This window comes from Barbus barbus (assembly GCF_936440315.1).
Source record: "Barbus barbus genome assembly, chromosome: 22".
NCBI classification, from domain to species: domain Eukaryota; kingdom Metazoa; phylum Chordata; class Actinopteri; order Cypriniformes; family Cyprinidae; genus Barbus; species Barbus barbus.
In genome coordinates this window covers 30,083,443-30,106,257 of record NC_136750.1, presented here as the reverse complement: position 1 = coordinate 30,106,257, position 22,815 = coordinate 30,083,443, and the positions used below count along the sequence as shown (strand labels likewise).

The following is a 22,815-nucleotide window of genomic DNA, read 5'->3' as shown; positions in this document are numbered from 1 at the left end:
GATGTACTAAAATTACTAATAGTAATAATTCATTAAAATAATAATAATTCAACTGAAATATAAATTCATAAATACTGTTACAAATTAAATAAATAATATATACATTTTCTAAAAAAAAAAGAAAACGACAAAAAAAGAAAATAGATAATATATTTAAAACAGAAAATAATTCAAAGTATTAATAAAAACTATAATAGTACCTCAATGATCCTAAAATAACATTGCTAACCGAAAGCATCAAGTAATTTCATCATGTACACCATAATAAACATTCAGCAGGTAAATGTTGTGGATGTTTGTGCTTTTATTCCTCATAAAGGAGACAACTTTATCAATTATAGTATCAATTTTGTTGCTCTAAAAATTCCTTTGAAAAATAAAAACAGACTCTAATGAGTCAGTATAGAATACAGAGCATTGAAGTTAATGTGGATCTTATTAAGATCTGATTTTTGATTGCATTGTAAACCTGAGCACAGTTTGAGAAACTCTCCAGAACACTGTTGCAACTGACAGCCAATCCAGAGTGCATCAATGGGATTTACCACGGGATTTGACCACTGCCCGTTAATGCAGACAGCACTGGCGGTTTACAGGTCGAGGTTTGTGCGGATTGGCCGATGGGTTTGGGTGAGAGACACAAGGACACGCAGCAGGTGAGCAGCGGTCAGTGAGCAAGCGAGTGGCCGTCAGGTGAGCAGCGGTCAGCAGCGGTCAGCATGGGCAGCGGGAGCAGCAGCAGCGGCGGGGCCATCGTGGAGTGCAGGTGAGTTCACACACCTTCACCTGGACACAGACGTGGTCAATGTAGTATGACAACATCAATCTGGTCTCAGACTCATCTTCAAACAATAACCAATACTAGTCCAGAACATGAAATACTGCATGCATATATTTAAATGATGCATTTAATACTGTCAGGTTCAATCCATATCAATCATCCTGCTAGTCCTCAAATATGGCCAACGTTACCTATAAACCTTTTATTTTAGTCTGAGCATCAGTGTTGCGGAAGTTAAAGTGCAGTTTTGCAGTGTTGCACGGGGATTGTTTTCAAAAGTGGCACACACAGATGAAATATCTTTGAGATGAAACACCTCTGCCTGTGACCACCAGGTGGAGAAATACTGTGACTGGACAGTTTAAACTGCATGCATGCATGCTAGTCACCTCGCGACCTTGTTATTTTGCATGCTTAATATATAAGCATGCAATTTTCATCTCAGAATTTTTTTTATTTTTATAATTTCAACCAATTTCATATTGAAATGTCTTATATTTTAAGATCAATACAAATCTAGGCATCTGTGCCTGCTGTCAATCACCACACAAATAATTTAGTGTGTAAACTGCAAAATATGTGTTATGCACGTACAATGGCAGTGAAGCATAAAGCAGATGCACCATGAACCCCCCTAATTACAAGTGGATGTTTAATTAGTTTGCAATTAAATGCAGAGGTTACTTCCAGTTCTGGGAATCAATCACAAGATGAAAAGCCGATGCATATGGTTTCAAACATTCAGATATCTCTATGTGTAATAGTCATATACTTTCACTTATTACACTCTATATCATTTCTGGTTAAAAGTACAGAAATAAATAGTGCAGATTTGAACTCTGTGCCATGAAAAGGGTGTATTTGAATCTTTAGTTGTGTCATTAAACTCACCTTGGTGATGATCTTTCATATGGCTGCCATAATCTTGCATTGGCTTTACCTTCACCCAGACTCCGTGCATATCTGAGCTACAATAGAGACAGAAACTGTTTTCACTGTCATTGGTGACAGCATATGCACACTAGAGGGTGCTATTAATTAACGAATGCAACAGCTGCTCTATGAATGTCTCCAAGTGTCACAAATATACAATTATTCATGTAATTCATCACTTCATATTTACATTCCTGTTCTAAATTACATAATTGCATGTGACTAGCCAGTGCCAGTAACATGGTATAATGATATTTCATATTACCAGGCAGCTTTGAATGATTACCTTATTTATGAGTCATGCTTTTTAGCAAATAATTGTTTTCCCCATAATGCATCAATTAAAAGCACAGTGCTACCATGGTGCAAGTACAAAACACAATGGTGCACGTCCAAAAAACACTGAATTACAGTGGCACGTGTCCAACAACATAGTATCGCCACAGAACTTATCCAAACAACAAGGTTTTACCATGGCACGTGTCCAACAACATGGCATATGCACAAAAACGCATAATACTACTACGGTACTCTGATATAAGCATGTTCATTTTGTGATTATACTTTGTGTAGTGTCCTTACATCACTAATGTAATCTGTATATATATATATATATATATATGACATCTCTTTGTGTTTGTTTGCTCACTGAGAAGAGCTGAGAGATGCTGCGTGCGTCAGCGCGGGTCTGGATTAAAGCGGAAGTACATCAGTTTCGCCGTGTGTACGCTTTATATACACACAGACGAAGCGCTTTACATGGGCAATACGTCCACTGCGTTATTTAAACACGCATTTATCACCAAGCACTTTGCCATTCACTTGTATTTTAACAGCTGCGCAGCATCCTCCTGTCACGTGATCTCCTCGTGCTCAGGCACCGTGCCGTATCTCGCGTTCTGATTGGATCATTCCACTTCCCTCATTTCGCGTTTCATAATCCCCCATGAGGAAGCTTGGCTTTGTTTATCAAGACTTTAATGCTTTGTGGACTTTTCTTTAATTGACGAAACACCAAGAAACGTTTAGAGATCTTTCTCTTTTCAAATATAGCTGAAAAAGCAGTTATAGTGACATTTTTATAGTCTGACGTCATTAGTATCAATCCGCGCGTGCCTTTGACGGAAGTAGTTCCAGGTAGGTTTGGCAGATCACCTTGAGCTCGCGACCCGGAGCGCATCAGTCTCGGCCGACCATCAGCAAACACAGGTGAGTATCTTCAGCGCAGCACTTACAACAATCAACATCATAATAATAATAATAATAATCATATAGGTGTATTTTTCATTAGCAACGTTATTGTGTCGTTTTTTCGTCTGTCAGAGCAGCTGCTCTCATAAAATAGCGCAGGTTTGGTTATTTTCAGTCAGTATTTCCTCATCCTGCTGAGGATTTTTAACAGTTTTTGTGCTATTTTTGTATTTAATTTCGCTAAAGTTTGCTTTCACTTCGTTTACACCACACTTACCGTCTTTAATCGTATATCTCGCCGCTGTTTTATGCTGACTAACAGTCTTTTAACATTCATCGTCGTCTGTAATTTCAACGTTGACAGTTTATCAATAACCGTCATTCATTTTGAATTCATTCGAATTAGAAGCTTACGTGCGCGGCCTCGTGCAGGCGTCTGCGCTGGCGGAGAATGTGACGCAGAGGCGGGACGTGACCCGCAGCGCATCCGCCACATTTTCCCCAGCAAACACCTGTGAATGCAGTTTATCATGATGAGGAAGATGAGGATGTTTGCTCTTCAGAGAGGCTCTAAACGCTCAGGTTGTTAGCGTTGACGCACGCCTTACTATTTTCATGATCAAGGAGTGCACTGCATTAAGATATTACTCTTAATTAGGTCCAAGAATGAATGAATGAATCCTTCTCAGAATCGCTGACTCGCGGGCATCTGAAGCACAGTCTCTGGCTCTCATCGCGTGGGCGCTGGCTTCATTGATAGGTGCTAATTATGATGCTGCATCATGTTTCTGCGAGGGAGGAATTGGACTGTTTTGTGTGTGTGTCTTGTAATCACATACCTTGACACTTTCTGCGTTGTCAGATTTGAAGTCTGGTTCTCAGTCTGTTCTAGGTGGATGTCAGCTGCATTGGGGTTTGTTGGCCTGTACTCAAGCCTGTGCGTCATTCAGAAATAAATGGATGACTTTGTTTCCAAAGGCATCTTTACGCAGCTGAGTTAAGGTTGCTCTGTGCCCGTTCAAAATCCAGCCATAATGCAGCTTTAGTTTTTGTTTCTGCCACAAAATAAAAAAGGTTATTGCAGTCTCACAATACTGACTTTTTTGTCACAATTGTGACTTTATATCTTGAAATTCTGAGATTTGCAAGAAAAGACAGAATTGTGAAATATATAAAAAAGGCTTAATTAAGAGTTGCAATTACTACTTCTGTCCCCACAGTGGAACAAGCTTCCATAGTATGCAGTTGAAAATTGCTGTATAAATGCATTTGTCAACTCTGAGCAGCATTAAATAGTCTATGCAAAGACACCTCATCGCCAGTTCGATTCCTGAATTTCAATTGGGGCTGTAAGCTAAATTGACGTTTTATTGTGAATTCAGGGAACTAGAGTTAAAATGGAACTCAATCCAGCATCATAAGTTTAATTTTATCTATAAATTATATCATACAACATATTACCTATTTTTCCAGAAATGATAGAATAATCATGTTTGAAATGCCACCTACAGAAATGCGCATGTTTCATTTTGTGTATTAATTTTTTGATCCAGGTTGAAAGAGTACTTGATTAAATGCTATTTAGTAAATTATTGTTCTTCCTGTCATTCAAATTTCAAACATCCTGGGAATTGAAATGGAGCACATGTATAAATTCTGCTGTATATGCATAGCTTGAATTCATGTGTGCATTAACAGACTACAAATTAGGTTTATTACAAACACTGTTGGCACTTTATAAACATTTCAACATCTACTTAATCAAACTGTCACCCTCTTTCAGGGAGGCAGTTTTCAGTTCTGCAGTGAGTGTGTGTCGATGCAATATGGGAATATTTTCTGTAACATCCTGTTGAGTTACGCCAGAATCTCAAAAGCTTCTACTAAACCAGCAGAAGAGACCAGTGAAACAGACACCCACAGCTCTGCAGTGACACAAAACGGCCTTTCCATAGACCTCACCAGGGACGTCCCAGTGCACAGATATTAGTCACTGTTCTGAATCATAGAGTAAAGGGAGCAGACTCACCTCAGTAGCTTTTTGCTGCAGTGAATAACACCCGTTTGGCTGCAGTAGATATGAGTCCTGCCATGCCACTGCAAGCCTGATGCGTTTCATACTGGTACAATCCCAGATAGTCCAGTGTTCCTTATGGCGTCCCGTTCCTATTTTAGCCCAGCATTGTAATATGATCTACAGTAAACAGTACTGTTTACTGCCTGGAGTGGCCGATCCACAACTAAACCAGCGTGTTTAGGGGCTAATGTGGGCCTGGAGTTTTATTAGAGTCCTGCTCGTGCAGGACAGTAAGTGTGCGTGTGACTTGCGTGTTTTATCCTCTCTGAAGGAAAGAGGATTTAGTGCTCCGAGTCCTCGGCAGCACGATGCATGCTGCTTCATTCTGCCCAGCGTCCGTGTCTGCAGCGCTGTAATTGGGGAGAGAAGTTCACGCACGCTGGCACTCCTCCGCAGGGCTCTGACTGACACACGGTGCCTTATTTCCCAGAGCCGAAGGGCCTACAGGTGGGTTTAGGGATGCTGGTTTGTTAGGCCCAAAGGACACTTATAGTTACTAAACCAGTTGTTGTAGGTCTGCGTTATTTGTATCAAAGCTCTTTCAAATCATTGTGATTGACAAAGTCTGGTGAAGGTTTTGAATTTGTGTTGTGTGAAGACCGGCGTGATTTCTTAGCTGAATTGAACACAAACTTTAAGTCTTCAGGACTGCAGCGTAGGGATGTGTGGTATAACGGTACTGGAAAAGTATCGATATATTGTATTTCAAACGGTACGATATCATTTTGCTCAATTCGGTATTTCATACGCTGCAGTTGCAAAATGCACCTGTTGGTGGCAGTGCTTCCCAAATTGCTGCCCAACCGGTAAATGTGACAACAGAACAACACCATGGATCATCAAACAGATTAAACTCTTATCAACGCACCCAAAATTAATAAATAAAGAGAACAGTAGAAGTGAAATATGACGTTACTTTGCATACAAAACAGATGACAAAGGTGAACAAACTGACATTAATTGCGCAACTTCAGGTGTGTTTTTTTTTTTTTTTTTTTTTCAAACGCAGTCAAAATGTAACCTATGTTTCCGGTAGATTTTTTGTTAATTTGATACAAAGGTATTAAAATATGAAACTGTTTTCATTATTAATAAAATTCTTTTAAATTCACTTATCTTTTGAGGCTGGTTATTTGTCACCTATGGTATCGATTTAGTATAGATACCGAGGTATTACGTTCTGGTATCGTACCGAAGCCAATATTCTGGTATCGAGCCATCCCTACTGCAGCGTTCCAGTAACGTGAGCTACATTACGTATTTTTACGTTTTGGATGTGCTATATGTAGCATATTTTTAAAAAGACACCAGAGAGTGTGACGTCATATTACAATATTAGTATCCTTAAATTTTACGTGTAACTTTGGCTTTAACTGGGATAAAATTAAAGAACAAGATTTTTATGTTTTCTGAACGTAATTCATAGGGCTGGGTATTGTGACCAATTCTTCGATTCTTATTTTTATGGTTTCGATATCGATTAGCTATCAATATTTCATTTAAAATGTTAGTTTTGCAGACATGGGATCCATATTTTGATATAAATGCTGGTAACTGAAACTCTCCTACTTAAGTTTATTACTGAAATACAAATCTACATTAATGATAGGGTGCACACAGTTGTTTTTTTTTAGTGGAGCAATTCGAAAGATGGTGACACCTTCAGGACGAGAGGTGAATATTCATATCCTCTTACGTGAAGCACGCGCATTAAGAATCGATTCGGGGATTTCCCGAATCGATATCGTTGCGTTAAACTGAAGATCGATTAAAATCGGAGAATCAATATTTTTTTTTACCCAGCCCTAGTAATTCATTTAGTCGTGCAAAAACTTTTGTCATGAAATGTAATGGTATTTCGTAATTGAATTATATTGTCATGCATAAACTCCCTTAAGTCAGCTATATAACTATAGCGAACTTTATCCATATAGTGCAGTCATGTAAAGTAATATACTGTTTATATTGTCACAAAATGAAAACTATATTATCGCACATGTGACAGTAAAATTGAATAAATTGTAGAATAATTTGAATAAATAACATCTGCTTGTTAAGTCTGGCATCCAAGGCTGCCGTTTCTGGGTCCAAATGCCAAATCAGATGCCAAAAGCAAACGGTGTGATGTAGTACTGTATTGATTCATCTTTTATGAATTGTTCAAAATATTGGTGCCTGGAGATTGTGCTTTAACCTGAGTTTTTAAAGCTTAAATGTGTGATGTGAATATGAATTGATGTACTCTGTTAAAAGTGAGTTGAAACTTGAGCATGGAAACCGTTTTCCTTACGTGATGACTTGACCCGTGATGTTAGGGTGTTGTGGGCGGTTGCCAGGGTGTTACTGTATGATTGCAAGGGAGTTCTGATCTGCATAGATCTCTGCATATTCCATATGACTCTTGATAAATAAAAATACACTTTATTATAGCATGCCTCCTTAAGTCTCATAATTGTAATTTTGCAATTGTACCGCTTGTTTTAAATTCTTCCTGTTCATTGGGCTCTTGAGTTCAAGGCTGTTTGCGTTGCTGGGATTTTCAAATGCAGGGAATGTGATTATAAAACAGGCCTATAATAACAAGACATTCATGTGACATTCACTCCCTGGCTAACGCTGACCTTCAGTGTCATTGTCAGCATTGTCTGTTGAGGTGCATAGCATGAAAGCAATCAATATCATGATAACAGGCATGTTTGCCATGCTGCATGTATGTACCTTAAGTAGCATTACCATCTCTTTTACACAAACCACAGTTTGCATTTCCTGTAGTAACAGGAAGGGGAATTGCCCCTCCTTTCACTAGGAGTGTGTGTGGCTCACTGCACGAGTGCCTAGGTTTTCCACCCTGCCTGTCTTAGTCATCACATGACTACGTGAGGAAGAGTGTGTGAGTGTCCGCTGTGATGTGAATCTCCTCACGTACAACAGCCCACCGTGGCATCAGTGCAGTGTTTGTTTTATTAGGTTAGCGATGGCAGTGAAATGCTTGCCAAACCCATCCTGCTGCCATTCTGTGGTCATGTGACGGGTTTCACTTTCCAGTAAGAATATTTAATGCAGATAGCAAACTGTTTGCACAGATTGGTGAATGCATCTGATTTGATGTTGAAGCTTTTAGGGGTGGGAGAAAAAAATTGATTCACCTAACTATCGCGATTCTTTTTAAAACTATTTAAAAATCGATTGGTTTACCTCAGAATTTAATTATTTAATTTTTCCTAAGAGCTGGTGGGGAGAAGTTGGCGCTTTGTAATTTCCAACAGAGGGTGAAATGTATAGGTGTGTTTGACTTGGAGCAGCACCGCGCAGACGATCAGCAAGTGACACAGTACCGCAAGAGCGATTCGAAAGCATGCGCAGTGCCGCTGCATTACATGACGTCGTATACATTTAAAGCAGGCACGAGAAAGCAAAACCATGACGGAGGCAAAGGATCAAACCTCTGCCAGAATTCTTTCTGCACCTTCATGTTTTGAATCCCAACTGCCGGCAAAACATGACTTCAATGCAAAGTATGTAAAGTAACAGCACTTTATTTTATTTCAGAAAGTGTTTTTTTTTGTGCAAGTTCAGGATTTTGGTTCTTTTTAAAGTTTCATGGTTCAAGGTACTTTAAATATACACTGTGTATGTGTATGCTCCTGAATTTTTTTTAGAAAGATGTGATGCATTGTTTTTGATAATGACTCGTCATATACAGTCTCTTTTAAGGGTTTAATCTATTTTCCATTGTCTAGTCTTTAATAAGCAAACAAAAATCACAATCAACTGTAATATCGAATCGCAGTGGTAGCTGCTAAGATGTTTTTTTTTCATTGTGACAGTCTGTATATTGTGTATCATTCAAATTTTTACGATGGTCTAGAGTTAAAAACATCGCAACACATAGCAATATCGAATCGCAATACTTGTAGAATCGAAATTCTTTAAATTGCAATACATATCGTATCGGCACCCAAGTATCATGATAGTATCGAATCGGGAGGTAGGTGTATAGTCCCATCCCTAGAAGCTATAATTCACAGTTCAGTCTGACATGATCCTGATTTTGATTCGCATGTGCCAACAGAGCTATAATTGGCTAGATATCACTGACTTTCCTGCACTTCAGGCTGTGTCAGGTTTTATATTGAGCTTTAGTAACGTCCGCCTTAAGACACACAATCCAGGTCAGCTCAAACACACAAAGACCATCGTGTGTGTGTGTGATTAGTGCTTAATGACTTCAGTGACCATAAAGACAAGTCAGTGTACGGTCACACTCCTAAGATGAAAGTCTGTTTGTATAAGATTTATTGATTTACTGTTCTATGTGTTTGATTCTACGCTCAGCATTGCCTTAACACGTCTTGTAGCTATAGAGATGTTTTCCTGTAATGTACAGCTTGTCTCATCTAGCTAGGTAAGAACACTCAGTTCGGTTAGATGGTTTTGTAGCCAATAGTGAACCGTAGAGTCTGCATGAAACGTAATTTGATTTCAGACTCTGATGCAGTACACTGGCACATGTGTGAGTTCAGAAAACAACTTTCACATCAACAAACTTGAAACCCTCTGGTTACCAGCCGTAAACCAAAGCCTAAACCATTAAAACGCAGCACACATATGTTGCTAATGTGACCTAAGAGAAGGTTTTATATTCGCTTGTTAATATTTTCATTTTTCTGAGTGCTGGAGTCTGTTGCATAACAGGGAAAGGAAATATTCCTTTTCGCCACACCTTTACTACACGCACACACTGACATGTTCAGAGGAGCTGGCCTGAGGGTGAATTCTCAGGGTTAATCACTACAGTCTGCTGTGTTTACCTTAAATATATACTCTGGTTTTCAATCATTTGTTGTCTCTGTCAATTAAAAGAATGAGGCTCTGAGTCTTTAAACGCGTAGACACTTTAGACATCTGATTGGACAGTGGATCAAATGGATGTCATTTCATTGGTCTCTCTGTCTCTCTCTCTCTGTAGGATATTACCCATCTCTTCCACGATGCCCCACGCTAAACCTCAGGATATGGGCTCTGCCTTCATCCAGACGCAGCAGCTCAACGCTGCCATGGCTGACACCTTCCTGGAGCATTTGTGTCTGCTGGACATCGACTCTGAGCCCACCATCGCCCGCAACACTGGAATCATCTGCACCATCGGTCAGTGGATTAGGGATGGACGATATCTTATCGTTTGCGATATACCAGTAAAAATTATGCCCACGATAAGAATTAGTATTCCCATGCTAATAATGATAAAGTCTAGTTGTTGACATTTCTGTGTGCGACGGTGCGGAGCATCACTATGGCGGAAGGCGGATGTGAAATTGAGGAGTATATTGCTAAACGAGGAGCTCCTTCTACAGTCTGGAACTGGTTTGGTCAGGACTGTACAGTGCAACAAACTCGGTCTGAGCCTTGTTTAAATGTACTACAGTAGCACGTGTGTGATAGCTTTGCATGTGTATGAATCTGTTTACAAACCTGGGGCCGGATTCACGAAAATCTTAAGAATTTTTCAAGAATTGCACTTAAGAACATTCTTACGAACTCCGTATAATCTATCTTAAGAAATTTCTTAACTTATTTCTTAAGTTCTCAAATATATTAAGAACATCTTAATTTTTTTCTTAAACTTAAACTCACACTTCGTCTTTTTGCACTTCCTGCAGATTACCCTAATAATCATAGTAAGCACGCACACTCTTTTTGTCACGATTTTGACTGGCGCTCAGCTTTACATTTTTAATGCGGCATGTTTTTGAACAGCCTGTCTCAAGTAGTGTCACACACAGGCTAATCATGACCGATCATTGTTTACATTATCAGTCATCGCTGTCACTTTAGAAAACTCGCGCACATCGCTATTAATAGTCATACTATGTATTAGGCTATATGTAGCTAACGTTGTTGTAATGCTTAAATATAACAATTAATTTGAAATAACCCAATAAATTAATTAAATAATTCTTACTGTTTTGGATTTAAGACAAGTCTGGGGGTGTCCTAAATTTAAGAAGCTATTTACGATGATTTTTAAGAAGATTCTTTTCAAGAATTTGAATTCTTCTTCATTTTTTGTCTTAAGAACAATCTTAAGAAAAAAGATAAGAATATTCTTAAGAAGAATGTTTGGGAATACAAAATATTCTTAACTTTTTTTCTTAAGTTAAAAAATAAGAAGAAATTTCTTAAGAATGTTTTGTGAATCCGTCCCCTGTTGTCCAACAAAGTTATCATTTATTGACATGCTTTTTTTCCAAATGAACTTCGTAATACAAGTCGAGTGTTTGAAATAACTTTTTGTGATCAGACGTGGTTTCATATCACAGAATGAGGCAGAAATCATACTATTGTATAGTATTATATACAGTCATAAAGGCTATGCCGTTTAGCATTGCAATATAATTATACTTTAGCCTTATAAAAATACCCAAGACTGCTTGAAGAACACAGATAAAACATTGTCACAAGAAATGTTTGTCTTCACGTTTCCTCAGTTAAAATTTCTCTATCTGCGTTGATAACTGGATACCTTACATATTAGGGATTTCCTGGAGCGTGGTCCGTGTAGTTTCTGTGCCCTCCGGGCTTCCAGTATGAATGTACTCAGTAATGCTCACAACACCCTACTTTGGGTAAAAATAGGAAAGATAATACTTCTCTCTAAATAAACATGATTCCCTGAATTATCGTCATTGATATTGTTATCGCAATAAATACCAGAAATGATCTTGATATATTTTTAAGCCCATATCTCCTAGCCCTACCGTGGATGCGCACAGCAGACCAAAATGAATCTTCCACCAGCTGTTACTGCCACACTTTCAAACAGCTTTATAATACAGCAGAAATATAACGCATTAGCTTCTGTGATCACAGTTCAGTAAATTCTCTGGTGGATTGCATGTCATTTAGGTGTTTAATTACTCCAGGTCCTGTTTTAGCTGAGACAGGTTTCCCAAACTCTCCCTGTCTGCCATTGTTCTGTATCTTTATTGAATTGTTTTCATGTAGCAACAGATGCAGTATGTTGAGAGAACTCTCAATAAGTTAAAATAGTCTTAATTCAGAAGTAGCAGTAAGTGATGGTGCATTGTCATGTGACTACAGGACCAGCCTCTCGCTCTGTGGAAATGCTGAAGGAGATGATCAAGTCTGGCATGAACATTGCTCGCCTCAACTTCTCTCACGGTTCACATGAGGTACATGCTTTATGATTTACAGTCTTTCGTGCTTGTCTTTGTCCTAATCTACAGTGAGGCTATTATAAATAGTTTATCTGTTCCTTCCCCGTGGAGAGCTTATCATGTCTCAACAGCATAAAGGGTGGAGGTTTTTTGCACACTGGTAGTTCATACAGGAGCTGCTGGTTATGAGTTAAGCTTCGTAATCACAGTGAGCGTCATTTGCAGTTCTACAGGTTCACGACATGAGCTGCAATATGAAAATTCAGCTCAGATTTCTGAATGATAGACAGAAGTGCGTCATGAATGGAATTCATTCTTTGTATTTACTAAAGCGTAAGCAATCCGATCCAGTTCTGCCTGTTTGCAGCCTAACATGTTGGGAGCAGAATGGTTAATTTAGGACAAAATCATCCCATTCATTCCAAAAACTGCAGATAAGGTTAAACGAAAAATGTTTGTGAACATGTTTATTTAATACCGGGAAAGGAAGACAACAATTAACAATCACCGCTGTCAGTTTGAGAGACCTTTTGTCCCTCATACATTCATTCGTACCTGAAAGCTGACCCTTATGTGATTTATCAAGGGTGAAACAAATTCTGTCATATAACAAACATTTCACAATCTTAAACACAGGCCTGTGGATTTGGCCAACAGAGTGACCTTGAATGTAGAGCTACTGAAATGAAAGCGACTAGATTGTGATTAGTATTACAGCTGTGTGACAGCACATGGATCAAAGGTACTTGTGTTACCAGGTTTATTACAGCAGACTTCTTCTGCATGGTCAGTAGATCAAACTCTAACAGATGAACTTTGTGTCCTGTCATATCACACACTGCATGCACCTAAGTGTCTACTCATTTGTGCACGAGTGTGTGTGTCGTGTGTGGGAGAGAGTAACCCAGTTTCAATAGTCTAGACACACGCCTTGACCATTGCTTAGCTGCATGTGATTGAGCGTGTTCAAAGAGGGAATAAGAATGATGTAACCTGTGCTGTAAGGTAATAATCGTACTGCCATGAGACATTCAAGTGCGCTTGTCTAACGTCAGCTGTTACACAAACATCTCCAGTTATGATGTGTTTGTAGTGACATCTTTCTTTGCTTCATTAATCTCTTACTACTTCTGTCTGTCAGTATCACGGTGAAACTATTAAAAATGTACGTGAAGCTTGTGCCAGCTTCGAGCCGGGCAGCATCCAGTACAGGCCAGTGGGCATCGCTCTAGACACCAAGGGACCAGAAATCCGAACCGGACTCATTAAAGGGGTTAGTTTACTCATTTCATTTCAAAGACTGATCCGCTGGTGCAAGATCACTATACACTGCTGAATTGTCTGTTGTTAGTGCATGGATTAATAGTGATGGTTGTGTACATCTGTTTGTTATTTCCAGAGCGGCACGGCTGAGGTCGAGCTGAAGAAGGGAAATAAGATCAAAGTGACCTTAGACGATTCTTTCATGGAGAACTGCGATGAGGAAACACTCTGGCTGGACTACAAGAACATCACCAATGTGGTTGAAGTGGGCAGCAAGGTCTATATTGATGATGGACTCGTTTCTCTCCAAGTCCAGGAGATCGGTGAGTGGTGGATTTGCCATGGTAATGAAAATAATTGATAACCGGGTTTCTGCAGGTGCTTATAGTCTTAATTCGCCCTTCCACAGATTAAGGAGGTGTTAAATTAGAGCATAAAGTTGTGGTATGAAATGTTGCATGCATTTCAATAAAATTAATATCTTCCTTGTTTATTTTTGTCTTGTTTTCCAGTGTAAATATCTAAACATACTTTAACCAAGATATATTTACTTGAGTGAAAATGAAAAAGTTTTGCTTTCTCAGAAATGTAATATTAAGTGTATTTTAGTTCTGTCAAACGATTAATCGCATCCAAAATAAGATTTTGTTTACATAATATACGTGTTCTGTGTATATTTATGTATATATAAATACACACACATGCATGTGTATATATTTCCGATTTTTTAAAAATATATTAATTATATTTATTTAATATAAATTATATGAATGTAAATATTTTCAAAATACTGTATGTGTGTATGTGTATGTGTATGTATGTATGTAATGTAAACACACACACATACTAAATCTACACAGAACACACATATATTATATAAACAAAGTTTTATCTTGGATGCGATTAATCGTTTGACGGCACTAGTATTTATGCATAAAACAAGAACAAATATTATTGGTGTTCAAAAAAAACCTTTGTTTTCCCTTTTGAATGTATTTATTTTTTTTCTCTCTGACCATATTTTCAAATATTTGTTCTTGTTTTAATCCTAAACTTTTTTTTTTTTTTTTTTTTTTTTTTTTTTTTTTTTTTTGGATCAGTCTACTTCCAATTATTCCTTAAATGTTCTTCATTTGGTCTTAAGCGGTCTTAAATTTACTTTCACAAAACCTGCAGAAACCATGCGATAAAGTCAGTCAAATTATTATTATTTTTTTTTTTTTACTGCTGAAATTCATTAAAAGTGAGTTAGTCTCAATAGTCTTGAGTGGAATTAGTGAGTCATTTTAGTCAGTGTTTTAGTGAACGTGGCACAACGCTGGGTAGAATCCTCTTTTTCAGCTTGATGAATAATATCTGTCTCTTTCTCAGGCTCTGACTATCTGCTGTGTGAAATTGAGAATGGAGGAACTCTGGGTAGTAAGAAGGGTGTCAATCTGCCGGGTGCCGCGGTCGACTTACCCGCCGTGTCAGAGAAAGACATCAAGGACCTGCAGTTCGGCGTGGCGATGGGAGTTGACATGATCTTTGCCTCCTTCATCCGCAAGGCGGCTGATGTGCACGAGGTGCGTAAAGTGCTGGGAGAGAAGGGCAAGAACATCAAGATCATCAGCAAGTTGGAGAACCACGAGGGTGTGCGCAGGTGAGCAGATTACACCTGTTTCTCCAGGTGTACCGACCCCCAAACTCAATATGCAGTATTAGATGTGTAAAAATGATTTGGGTTTGAATGAATCTCCTTTCATTCACCAGGTTTGATGAGATCATGGAGGCCAGTGATGGGATCATGGTCGCTCGAGGAGACCTGGGTATTGAAATCCCCACAGAAAAGGTGTTTCTGGCCCAGAAGATGATGATTGGTCGCTGCAACAAAGCAGGAAAGCCAATCATCTGTGCCACACAGGTCAGCTAACCTACATCCCCATATGTGACCCTGGACCACAAAACCAGTCATAAGGTTTCAATTCTTTGAAATTGAGATTTGTACATTTACATTTATGCATTTAGCAGATGCTTTTATCCAAAGCGACTTACATTGCATTCAAGTTACAGTTTTTACATTTTATCAGCTCTTGCTTTCCCTGGGAATCGAACCCATGACCTTGGCGTTGCAAGCGCCATGCTCTACTATTTGAGAGCATTTGAGTACATCATCTGAATATCAAGCTGAATAAATAAGCTTTCCATTGATGTATGGTTTGTTAGGATAAGACAATATTTGTCCAAATAAAGTTCTTAGCAATGCATATTACTAATCAAAAATTAAGGTTTGATATTTATTGTAGGAAATTTACAAATTATCTTCATGGAACATTATCTTTACTTAATATCCTAAAGATTTTTGGCATAAAATAAAAATCGATAATTTTGACCCATACAATGTATTGTTGGCAAATACAAATGACTGCTTTTGTGCTCCAGGGTCACACATTAGCATGCATTCTCCAGAAAATATATCTTAACTGAAAGTAAGCCTGTAATATACTCTTCTGTAATATTTATCTTGCAGTTTAATTGTTCTAATGAAAGTAAAGGAGCAGATTTCTTTTAATGGTTGATTTCCCAGAACTAGTGCATCTATGAAACATGCTCACTGTATCAAGTCTCAAGAGCTGATAAAATGTAAAAACTGTAACCTGAATGCAATGTAAGTCGCTTTGCATAAAAGCATCTGCTAAATGCATAAATGTAAATGTAAGTCCACTCAAGTCTTGCGTGTTTATAGATGTTAGAGAGCATGATCAAGAAGCCTCGCCCCACGCGTGCCGAGGGCAGCGATGTGGCCAACGCCGTTCTGGACGGAGCCGACTGCATCATGCTGAGTGGAGAGACCGCAAAGGGAGACTATCCTCTGGAGGCTGTACGCACCCAGCACATGGTGAGAGCGCCCCCTACTGACCCACACTATAACACTGTTACACAGCTAAACATTCTAGTACCTGACTCACACATTCCTCATGTTTTCACTCACAACTTACTCCTCTTTTAAAAATACTAAAAGGAATTTCCAAAGAAGTTTTATGGGTTAAATATTTCTCAAGGATGGACAGCATCTTTGTAAAAAAACATATTGTATGTACAGTTACAGTAGTGCACTTGCAGTGGAGGTCTGTGGGACATTTAAAAGCAGAAATGTGACTCTTGTCTTTTTTTGTTAAACCACTTACCTTTCAGTAAAAAAAAAAGTTCTTTATATACAATGGGGCCCAAAAGTCTAGAGGCCATTTTGCATTTTTCTAACTTTACAAATTATATATTCAGCCTATCACTGAGTAAAATGTTAAATTTGAAAGTGTTTGTATAGAACCTGAATGTCTGTCTGTATAAAGCATGTCACTCATTTACTTGCATTTGATTAGTCACCTAGAAATAATGCAGAATCTGAAATATTATTTGTATTTTGTAACATTTAGTTGAATTTTATTTTCAAAACTATTCCCAAATTTTCAGTGTACTCTCAGATTTTGGACCCCACTGTGTGTTTTAGCCCGTAACAATTCTTTAATGCCACAGCATCCTTCATGACTTTCATTCTCTCATACGCATGTGTTTTGCCTTCTCTAGCTGATTTTGTTTGTCTGAGTCATCAGGGTCAGTTACAGACAACAGTTGAAGCTTAAGGTTCATTTGAACATTTTAGCCATCTTAGATTGAAGACTGTTTTTTTTCTGTTTGCCTGTTCTTGATGAGCTTGTTAACTCTATCCATGTGCTCTGTATTGTGCTCAAGGTTGGCATGTTTGAGTCACGTGTTTGCCCAGATACTCCTGAACTTGGAAATATTCACCAGCAGATTAAATCCTTTGGCTTTAACAAACATATTTTCTCAGAGCTGGTTTGTTCATTTTGAGTGAGCTCGACGCTTTCTGAAAACCAGCATGCTTGATCTCTTATTCCCTGTCATGATGTGCTCAACCTTTCTTCTTCTTTCACTCCTTCTGGGCTTGTTTTTGACAACTTTTAACTTGCTCTTGCATGATGAGTTTCTTTAACCCTGATATCATCACAAATTAGTCTTACACTTCACTGGTCACTGTTTTATTTATGTCCATATTTAAAATAATATTCATGATTTAATGGTTGTGGGTTAGGTGTAATTAATATTAATTTGCATTAATGATTTACTGTGAGAGGCTGAATGTGTTTTAATATTCATTTTGTTTTTTTCTACCAACCTTTTCCTCTGAATTAACACCTGCACTAATTTCCTCCTTTTGTTTCCCCCCTCTCTTTTCCTGACATCTTTTTCTTCACACTGGATCTGTTCATCACCCCTCTTGTCTCGTGTATGTATGTGCGTGTCTTTCCTCTCTCTGCTGTGTTCCTCCTGTTGTATCACGTGCTGGCTGCATCAGATCGCTCGTGAGGCAGAGGCAGCCATGTTCCACCGGCAGGTGTTTGAGGACCTGCGTCGCTGTTTGCCCCCCTCCACCGACCCCGCCGAGGCCATCGCCATTGGCGCTGTGGAGGCCTCCTTTAAAATCCTGGCCTCTGCGTTTATAGTCCTCACTGGGTCCGGCAGGTAGGCGTGCGGCATGGAGATGATGTGGAAACCCAGATCTGTCACAGTCAGGGAGTAGGAAGAGCAGGGACAGGAGAGGACTGGAAGAGAGAGATAAATGAGAGAGACACGTGGCACATGCTGAATGTTAATAGATGTCCATCTGTAATCCTAAAAATTCCCTTTATATTTACAAATCACAGTGCATTCCAAAATCACAAGGATTAAAAATTTATATTTTGCAATAAAAAAATACAACAGTTTTATTTAATCATAAAAAAAAAAAAATAAAAAAAAAAAAAATATATATATATATATATATATATATATACAAAATAAAGGTTTATTTATATGTGATTTTAATCGTTGCCCAGCACTATATAATAAATGAACTTATTTATTTGAATCATAAATTAGTGACTGTTTGAAAGCTTTGGAACAGTACAGGACTAGCGTAAGCATTCCTGTGCAAGTGTCTCTCTCTGTATTTCTCTGTCTGAGTGATTGACAGTATGATTGTGTGTAACCCCTCCCTCCCTCCACTGGGCGGTGCTGTCAGATCGCCCGCGAGGCAGAGGCAGCAACGTTCCACAGGCAGCTGTTTGAGGAGCTGCGGCGCTCCACCCATCTGACCCGCGACCCTTCAGATGCTGTAGCTGTGGGCGCCGTCGAGTCTTCCTTCAAATGCTGCGCCAGCGCCCTTATTGTGCTCACAAAGACTGGCAGGTAAGAGGGGAGGGGCCTGAGGTGAGGGTTCAGCGTGGGACAGGTAAGAAAAAAGGCCATTGAAACGTTTGGGGATCTCTTCTGCTCACCAAGGCTGCATTTATTTGATCAAAAATACAGTAAAATAGTGAAATATTATTACAGTTTAAATATCTGTTTTCTATGGGAATGTTAATTTTATTTATTTCTGTGATCAAAGCTGAATTTTCAGCATCATACACAGTCTTCAGTGTCATGATCCTTCAGAAATCATTTTAATATGCTAATTTGCTGCTCAAGAAACATTTCTGATTATTAGCAATGTTAAAAACAGTTGTGCTGCTCAATATTTTTGTGGAAACTGATACATTTTATTTGTCAGGATTCACAGATGAATAATGTTCAAAAGAAAAGCATTTATTTGAAATAGAAATTATAAGACATTACAAATATTTTACTGTCACTTTTGTAATTGTAATGTGTCCCTGCTAAACAAGTAAATACAATGTCATGTATGTGTATTTATATGTTCACTAGGAGCAGCATGGTGATGCAGAATAATTTCAATATTCTTAGTTCTAATTCAGTTTATAATCTTTCACTGACTCTTGTTTCCCTGAATGTCTATGAGTGAGTGTTTGGACAGTGCAAGCAGAAAAGAATGGAATAGGGTCTTAGTTTTAGCATTCTGTCAGTCATTTCATTGTCACATGATTGTCTCTGGGTCAGCTCTGTTTGTGTTAGTGTGGGTGGGTTTGAGGTGTAGGTAAACTCTGATTTCCTTGACCATGTTATCTTTTAGTAGATTCACAAAGTAAAAAGTCTCTCCTGGAACTCCTCATTCACACACTGTTGTCTGATTGTCCAGGTCCGCTCATCTGATCTCCCGGTACCGCCCGCGTGCCCCAATCATTGCCGTGACCCGTAACGAGCAGACGGCCCGACAGGCTCATCTGTTCCGTGGCATCTTCCCCGTGCTCTACAACATGCCTTCCAACGACGTGTGGGCCGAGGATGTGGACCTGAGGGTCAATTTTGCCATGGACGTTGGTAAGACACAGAGGCGGTTGTGATGATTACACAAGAAACTAAAGACTGGAATACACTCATTTTAAAACACCTGTGCATCATACACTGCCAAATGGTTAGAGAGGAAAAACTGGACATCACACAGCGCCTCATGTTTGAAAATCGGCTCATCCGACTAAATGCAATCATAGTATGAAGCTAAAATATCTGTACCCATCATACACAACAGTTTTCTGTAAAATCCAGCTCCTACTGCCCCAAATCTGCAACATTCCCTTTTGACTTTCGGCAACTAAATTGGAGCAAAAATTTGTGCTGACATTATTCCAACCTTAAAGCTGATCACCAAGAGACTTTCTTTAGTGTCCGAGCAAACAAAAAAAAGCAGTTTTCTAATTACAATACAATAAACCCATATATTTATAAAAGGTTTTATAAAAGTATTGGTAACCCTTTACAGTAAGGTTCTATTTGTTGACATTGGTTAACTATATTAACATTAACTAACAATGAAAAGTAATTCTAAAGCATTTGTTAATCTTAATGTTAATTTCTACATTTACTGACACATTAAAATTAGCATTAACTTTTGATTTTAATAATGCATAGAACATTAACAATGAACAGTTGTATTTTTATCAATGAAAGTTAACAAAATAAAAAATACTTTACAATAAGCATTAATGCATTAACAATAACTATTAGCATTGAGCAATGCATTTCCTAAAGTATTACCAAAATTTCTAGCTGATAACATACAAACAAAAAATGTATTTGTAATGTAAACTTATGCACAAACTGTGTAAAAGGAAGGGGGGGGGTGGCAAAGTATGATGACCCATACTCTGCATTTAACCCATCCAAGTGCACACACACACCGTGAACATGCACCCAGAGCAGTGGGCAGCTAATGCTGCGGCGCCCCGGGGAGCAGTTGGGGGTTCAGTGCCTTGCTCAAGCGTCTCACCTCAGTCGTGGTATTGAGGGTGGAGAGAGTGCTGGTTATTCACTCCCCCACCTACAATCCCTGCTGGACCTGAGACTCGAACCCACAACCTTCAGGTTACAAGTCCAACTCTTTATCCATTAGGCCACGACTGCTGGAAATAAGAATCACACACCAGGAACTAGCATTTCTATAATAATGTTTTATCTGTATAACATGACATTTCAATAATAATAATACTTTATTTATATAATACCTTTCATACATAAAATGCAGCTCAATGTACTTCAGAATAACAAAGTTTAAGGCTTTTGAAAATAATAAAAATTGAATACATTTTACACTGAAATGGATTTTAATTGTTCGTTTAAGAGGAAATGTCACAAAATAATACCACAACTTAATACTAATGGAGAACATTTACCCAAGATTTTGCACAACATAAACTGAAAAAAAAAATGCTTAGACATGGGCTGTCAGTGTGAACTAAGCCTCATGATATGATCACGGTCGTTCACATCCAACCCTCTGCTCTCTCTCTCTCAGGTAAGGCTCGTGGATTCTTCAAGCCCGGTGATGTGGTGATCGTCCTGACCGGCTGGCGTCCGGGATCCGGTTACACAAACACCATGCGCGTCGTCCCAGTGCAGTAAGCTGGACGGGACCGTAGCGCACTCCCCTGCTGTTCATACATTACTCCCTTCCCTCCCGACTCCCGCAGGCTTTCAGACGGGTGACCTTATGTTATCATCTTCATCACACGAGCCTGGCTCCTCCCACAGACCAGTGGACCACCATCACTTAGACGTTTGTTCTCACTGTTTTCATTTCCTTTTCAGTCTCGACCATAATCTCACACACATTTATCCAGAGCTGTCTGTGTGCTCGTCTGTCTGCATGCCCGTGAAGTACAGACGGGTCGTGAGTGCTGCGCGAAAACCTTTGCCCTCGAACAAACAGCAGCTTCCTGAAACGAGCATGCGGTGTACTGTAACTCGTTAGTTTTATTTGTAGTGTTAGTCTGTCGTGTGCTTTGTGTTCACGCTCCTAATAATGTTACATTCTGTGTTGCACTTGTCCATGACACCATTTGATTTGGGACAAGGCGACCAATGTGCTATATATTTTTTGAAATGTTAACATTGGGATGTCCACGTCCGGCTCATTTCATTGTTTTAGTGGAGTAAGAGAACGGCAGTTTCTGAGAGATGAATATCGATTGAGCAGCGTCGGTCACATTCCCAGCATCCATCTCTCCCGTTCTTCCCCTCACGATGCACTTGTGTCTCTGCTGCTCCTGAATGTGTTTGAGTGAGAGTGAGCGTGTCTGTGTGTTCAGATCTACCTGCTTTGTGTCGCTAGGGTGCAAGATGTACTTCTAACTGTAAGAGTAAACAATAGTATCCTTCTGAAGTGTTGTATTATTCAAGACTGAATTAATAAAGGAGACGAGCACTTGTCCAGACTACTGTGGTTTTATCATGTTGATTATAATACATTATATAAATATATACGTGTATACATGTTTATTTTATTATTATTAGGACTATTTATATATTCGTATATTAATTTGTTTTTGATATTCCATTTCACTTGTACAGTTTCTGTTAAATTAATAACTCAACCTTTATTCATAGAGCACATTTAAAGCACAAGAGTTGACACAATACACATTCAATCACATGATATACCCTTCTGTTACTACCAAAAGTATAAAATCTGTATTTAAAACCTATTCAAAAGCTGAACATCAAAGGACAAGACTTGTCTGATATGGAAACTTATTTCAACTATTCATATTTTATTCTCCTTACACAAGCAATCAACAGCGGATATAATTATATTGATTAAATTACTATTTCTTATAAAAATTCTATTTATTAAAACCAATTATAACTTTAAAAAAAAAAAAACATTTTGTGAATGATGATCAGCTATACTATTGTTCAGATAGCACTAAAAATGCTATTCTTGCTATAGTGCCACTTCCATAACATCATGGTGCATGAAGTCCAACTTGATATATTGTTCATGAATTTGTTGTTTCAGGCCTAAAGCTGACGGTCAAAGTGCAGTTTCTCCTCCCATTTTTCAACAAGTGGGTTTATACAGCGGATGAGGTCTGAATACTCCCTGGATGAAGTAGCAGCTCAATTACTGGCGCTGCTTTCCTGATGAATACGGTCTTTGTGTTCCTGCTCAAGGTCACTTA

At 38.6% G+C, this 22,815-nt stretch overlaps 2 protein-coding genes across 8 annotated transcripts in view; one reads left to right on the top strand and one right to left on the bottom strand.

Annotated features, from left to right (window-relative positions):
* LOC306888421 (protein mono-ADP-ribosyltransferase PARP6) overlaps positions 1-3,309 on the bottom strand; it is a 38,582-nt gene extending 35,273 nt beyond the window's left edge. Inside the window, exons 1-3 of one of the 2 annotated variants that reach the window (XR_013785746.1) lie at positions 3,183-3,309; positions 1,673-1,749; positions 546-786 (exon numbers count right to left, since the gene is read on the bottom strand). The gene's annotated coding sequence lies outside the window, so the exon portion shown is untranslated. The remainder of the gene's footprint in view (positions 1-545; positions 787-1,672; positions 1,750-3,182) is intronic. The other variant, XR_013785747.1, reaches the window with a different exon arrangement.
* Positions 525-22,062, top strand: pkma (pyruvate kinase M1/2a). Of its 6 annotated transcripts, none has more exons than XR_013785748.1 (12): positions 624-766; positions 9,952-10,130; positions 12,084-12,175; positions 13,302-13,433; positions 13,560-13,746; positions 14,795-15,065; positions 15,176-15,326; positions 16,149-16,301; positions 17,778-17,944; positions 18,483-18,649; positions 19,497-19,678; positions 21,150-22,062. XR_013785748.1 is itself a non-coding variant. In XM_079446701.1 (11 exons), exons 1-11 carry the CDS (start codon positions 720-722, stop codon positions 21,254-21,256), a joined length of 1,668 nt encoding a protein of 555 aa, XP_079302827.1. In that variant the 5' UTR covers positions 525-719; the 3' UTR covers positions 21,257-22,062. The 6 variants fall into 6 exon arrangements, 4 of the variants coding, with proteins under 4 accessions (XP_079302827.1, XP_079302826.1, XP_079302829.1 ...); XR_013785749.1 differs by lacking the exon at positions 624-766 and adding an exon at positions 2,640-2,923; XM_079446701.1 differs by lacking the exon at positions 18,483-18,649 and having other exon boundaries at positions 525-766.
* The last annotated feature ends 753 nt before the right edge of the window (positions 22,063-22,815 follow it).

Bases quoted from the DNA above. Each gene is read 5' to 3' on its own strand.
- pkma (XM_079446701.1), top strand. From the start codon at position 720: ATGGGCAGCGGGAGCAGCAGCAGCGGCGGGGCCATCGTGGAGTGCAG. The intron at 13,434-13,559 runs GTTAGTTTACTC...TGTTATTTCCAG, and splicing joins GAACCGGACTCATTAAAGGG to AGCGGCACGGCTGAGGTCGA. The intron at 16,302-17,777 runs GTGAGAGCGCCC...TGGCTGCATCAG, and splicing joins CTGTACGCACCCAGCACATG to ATCGCTCGTGAGGCAGAGGC.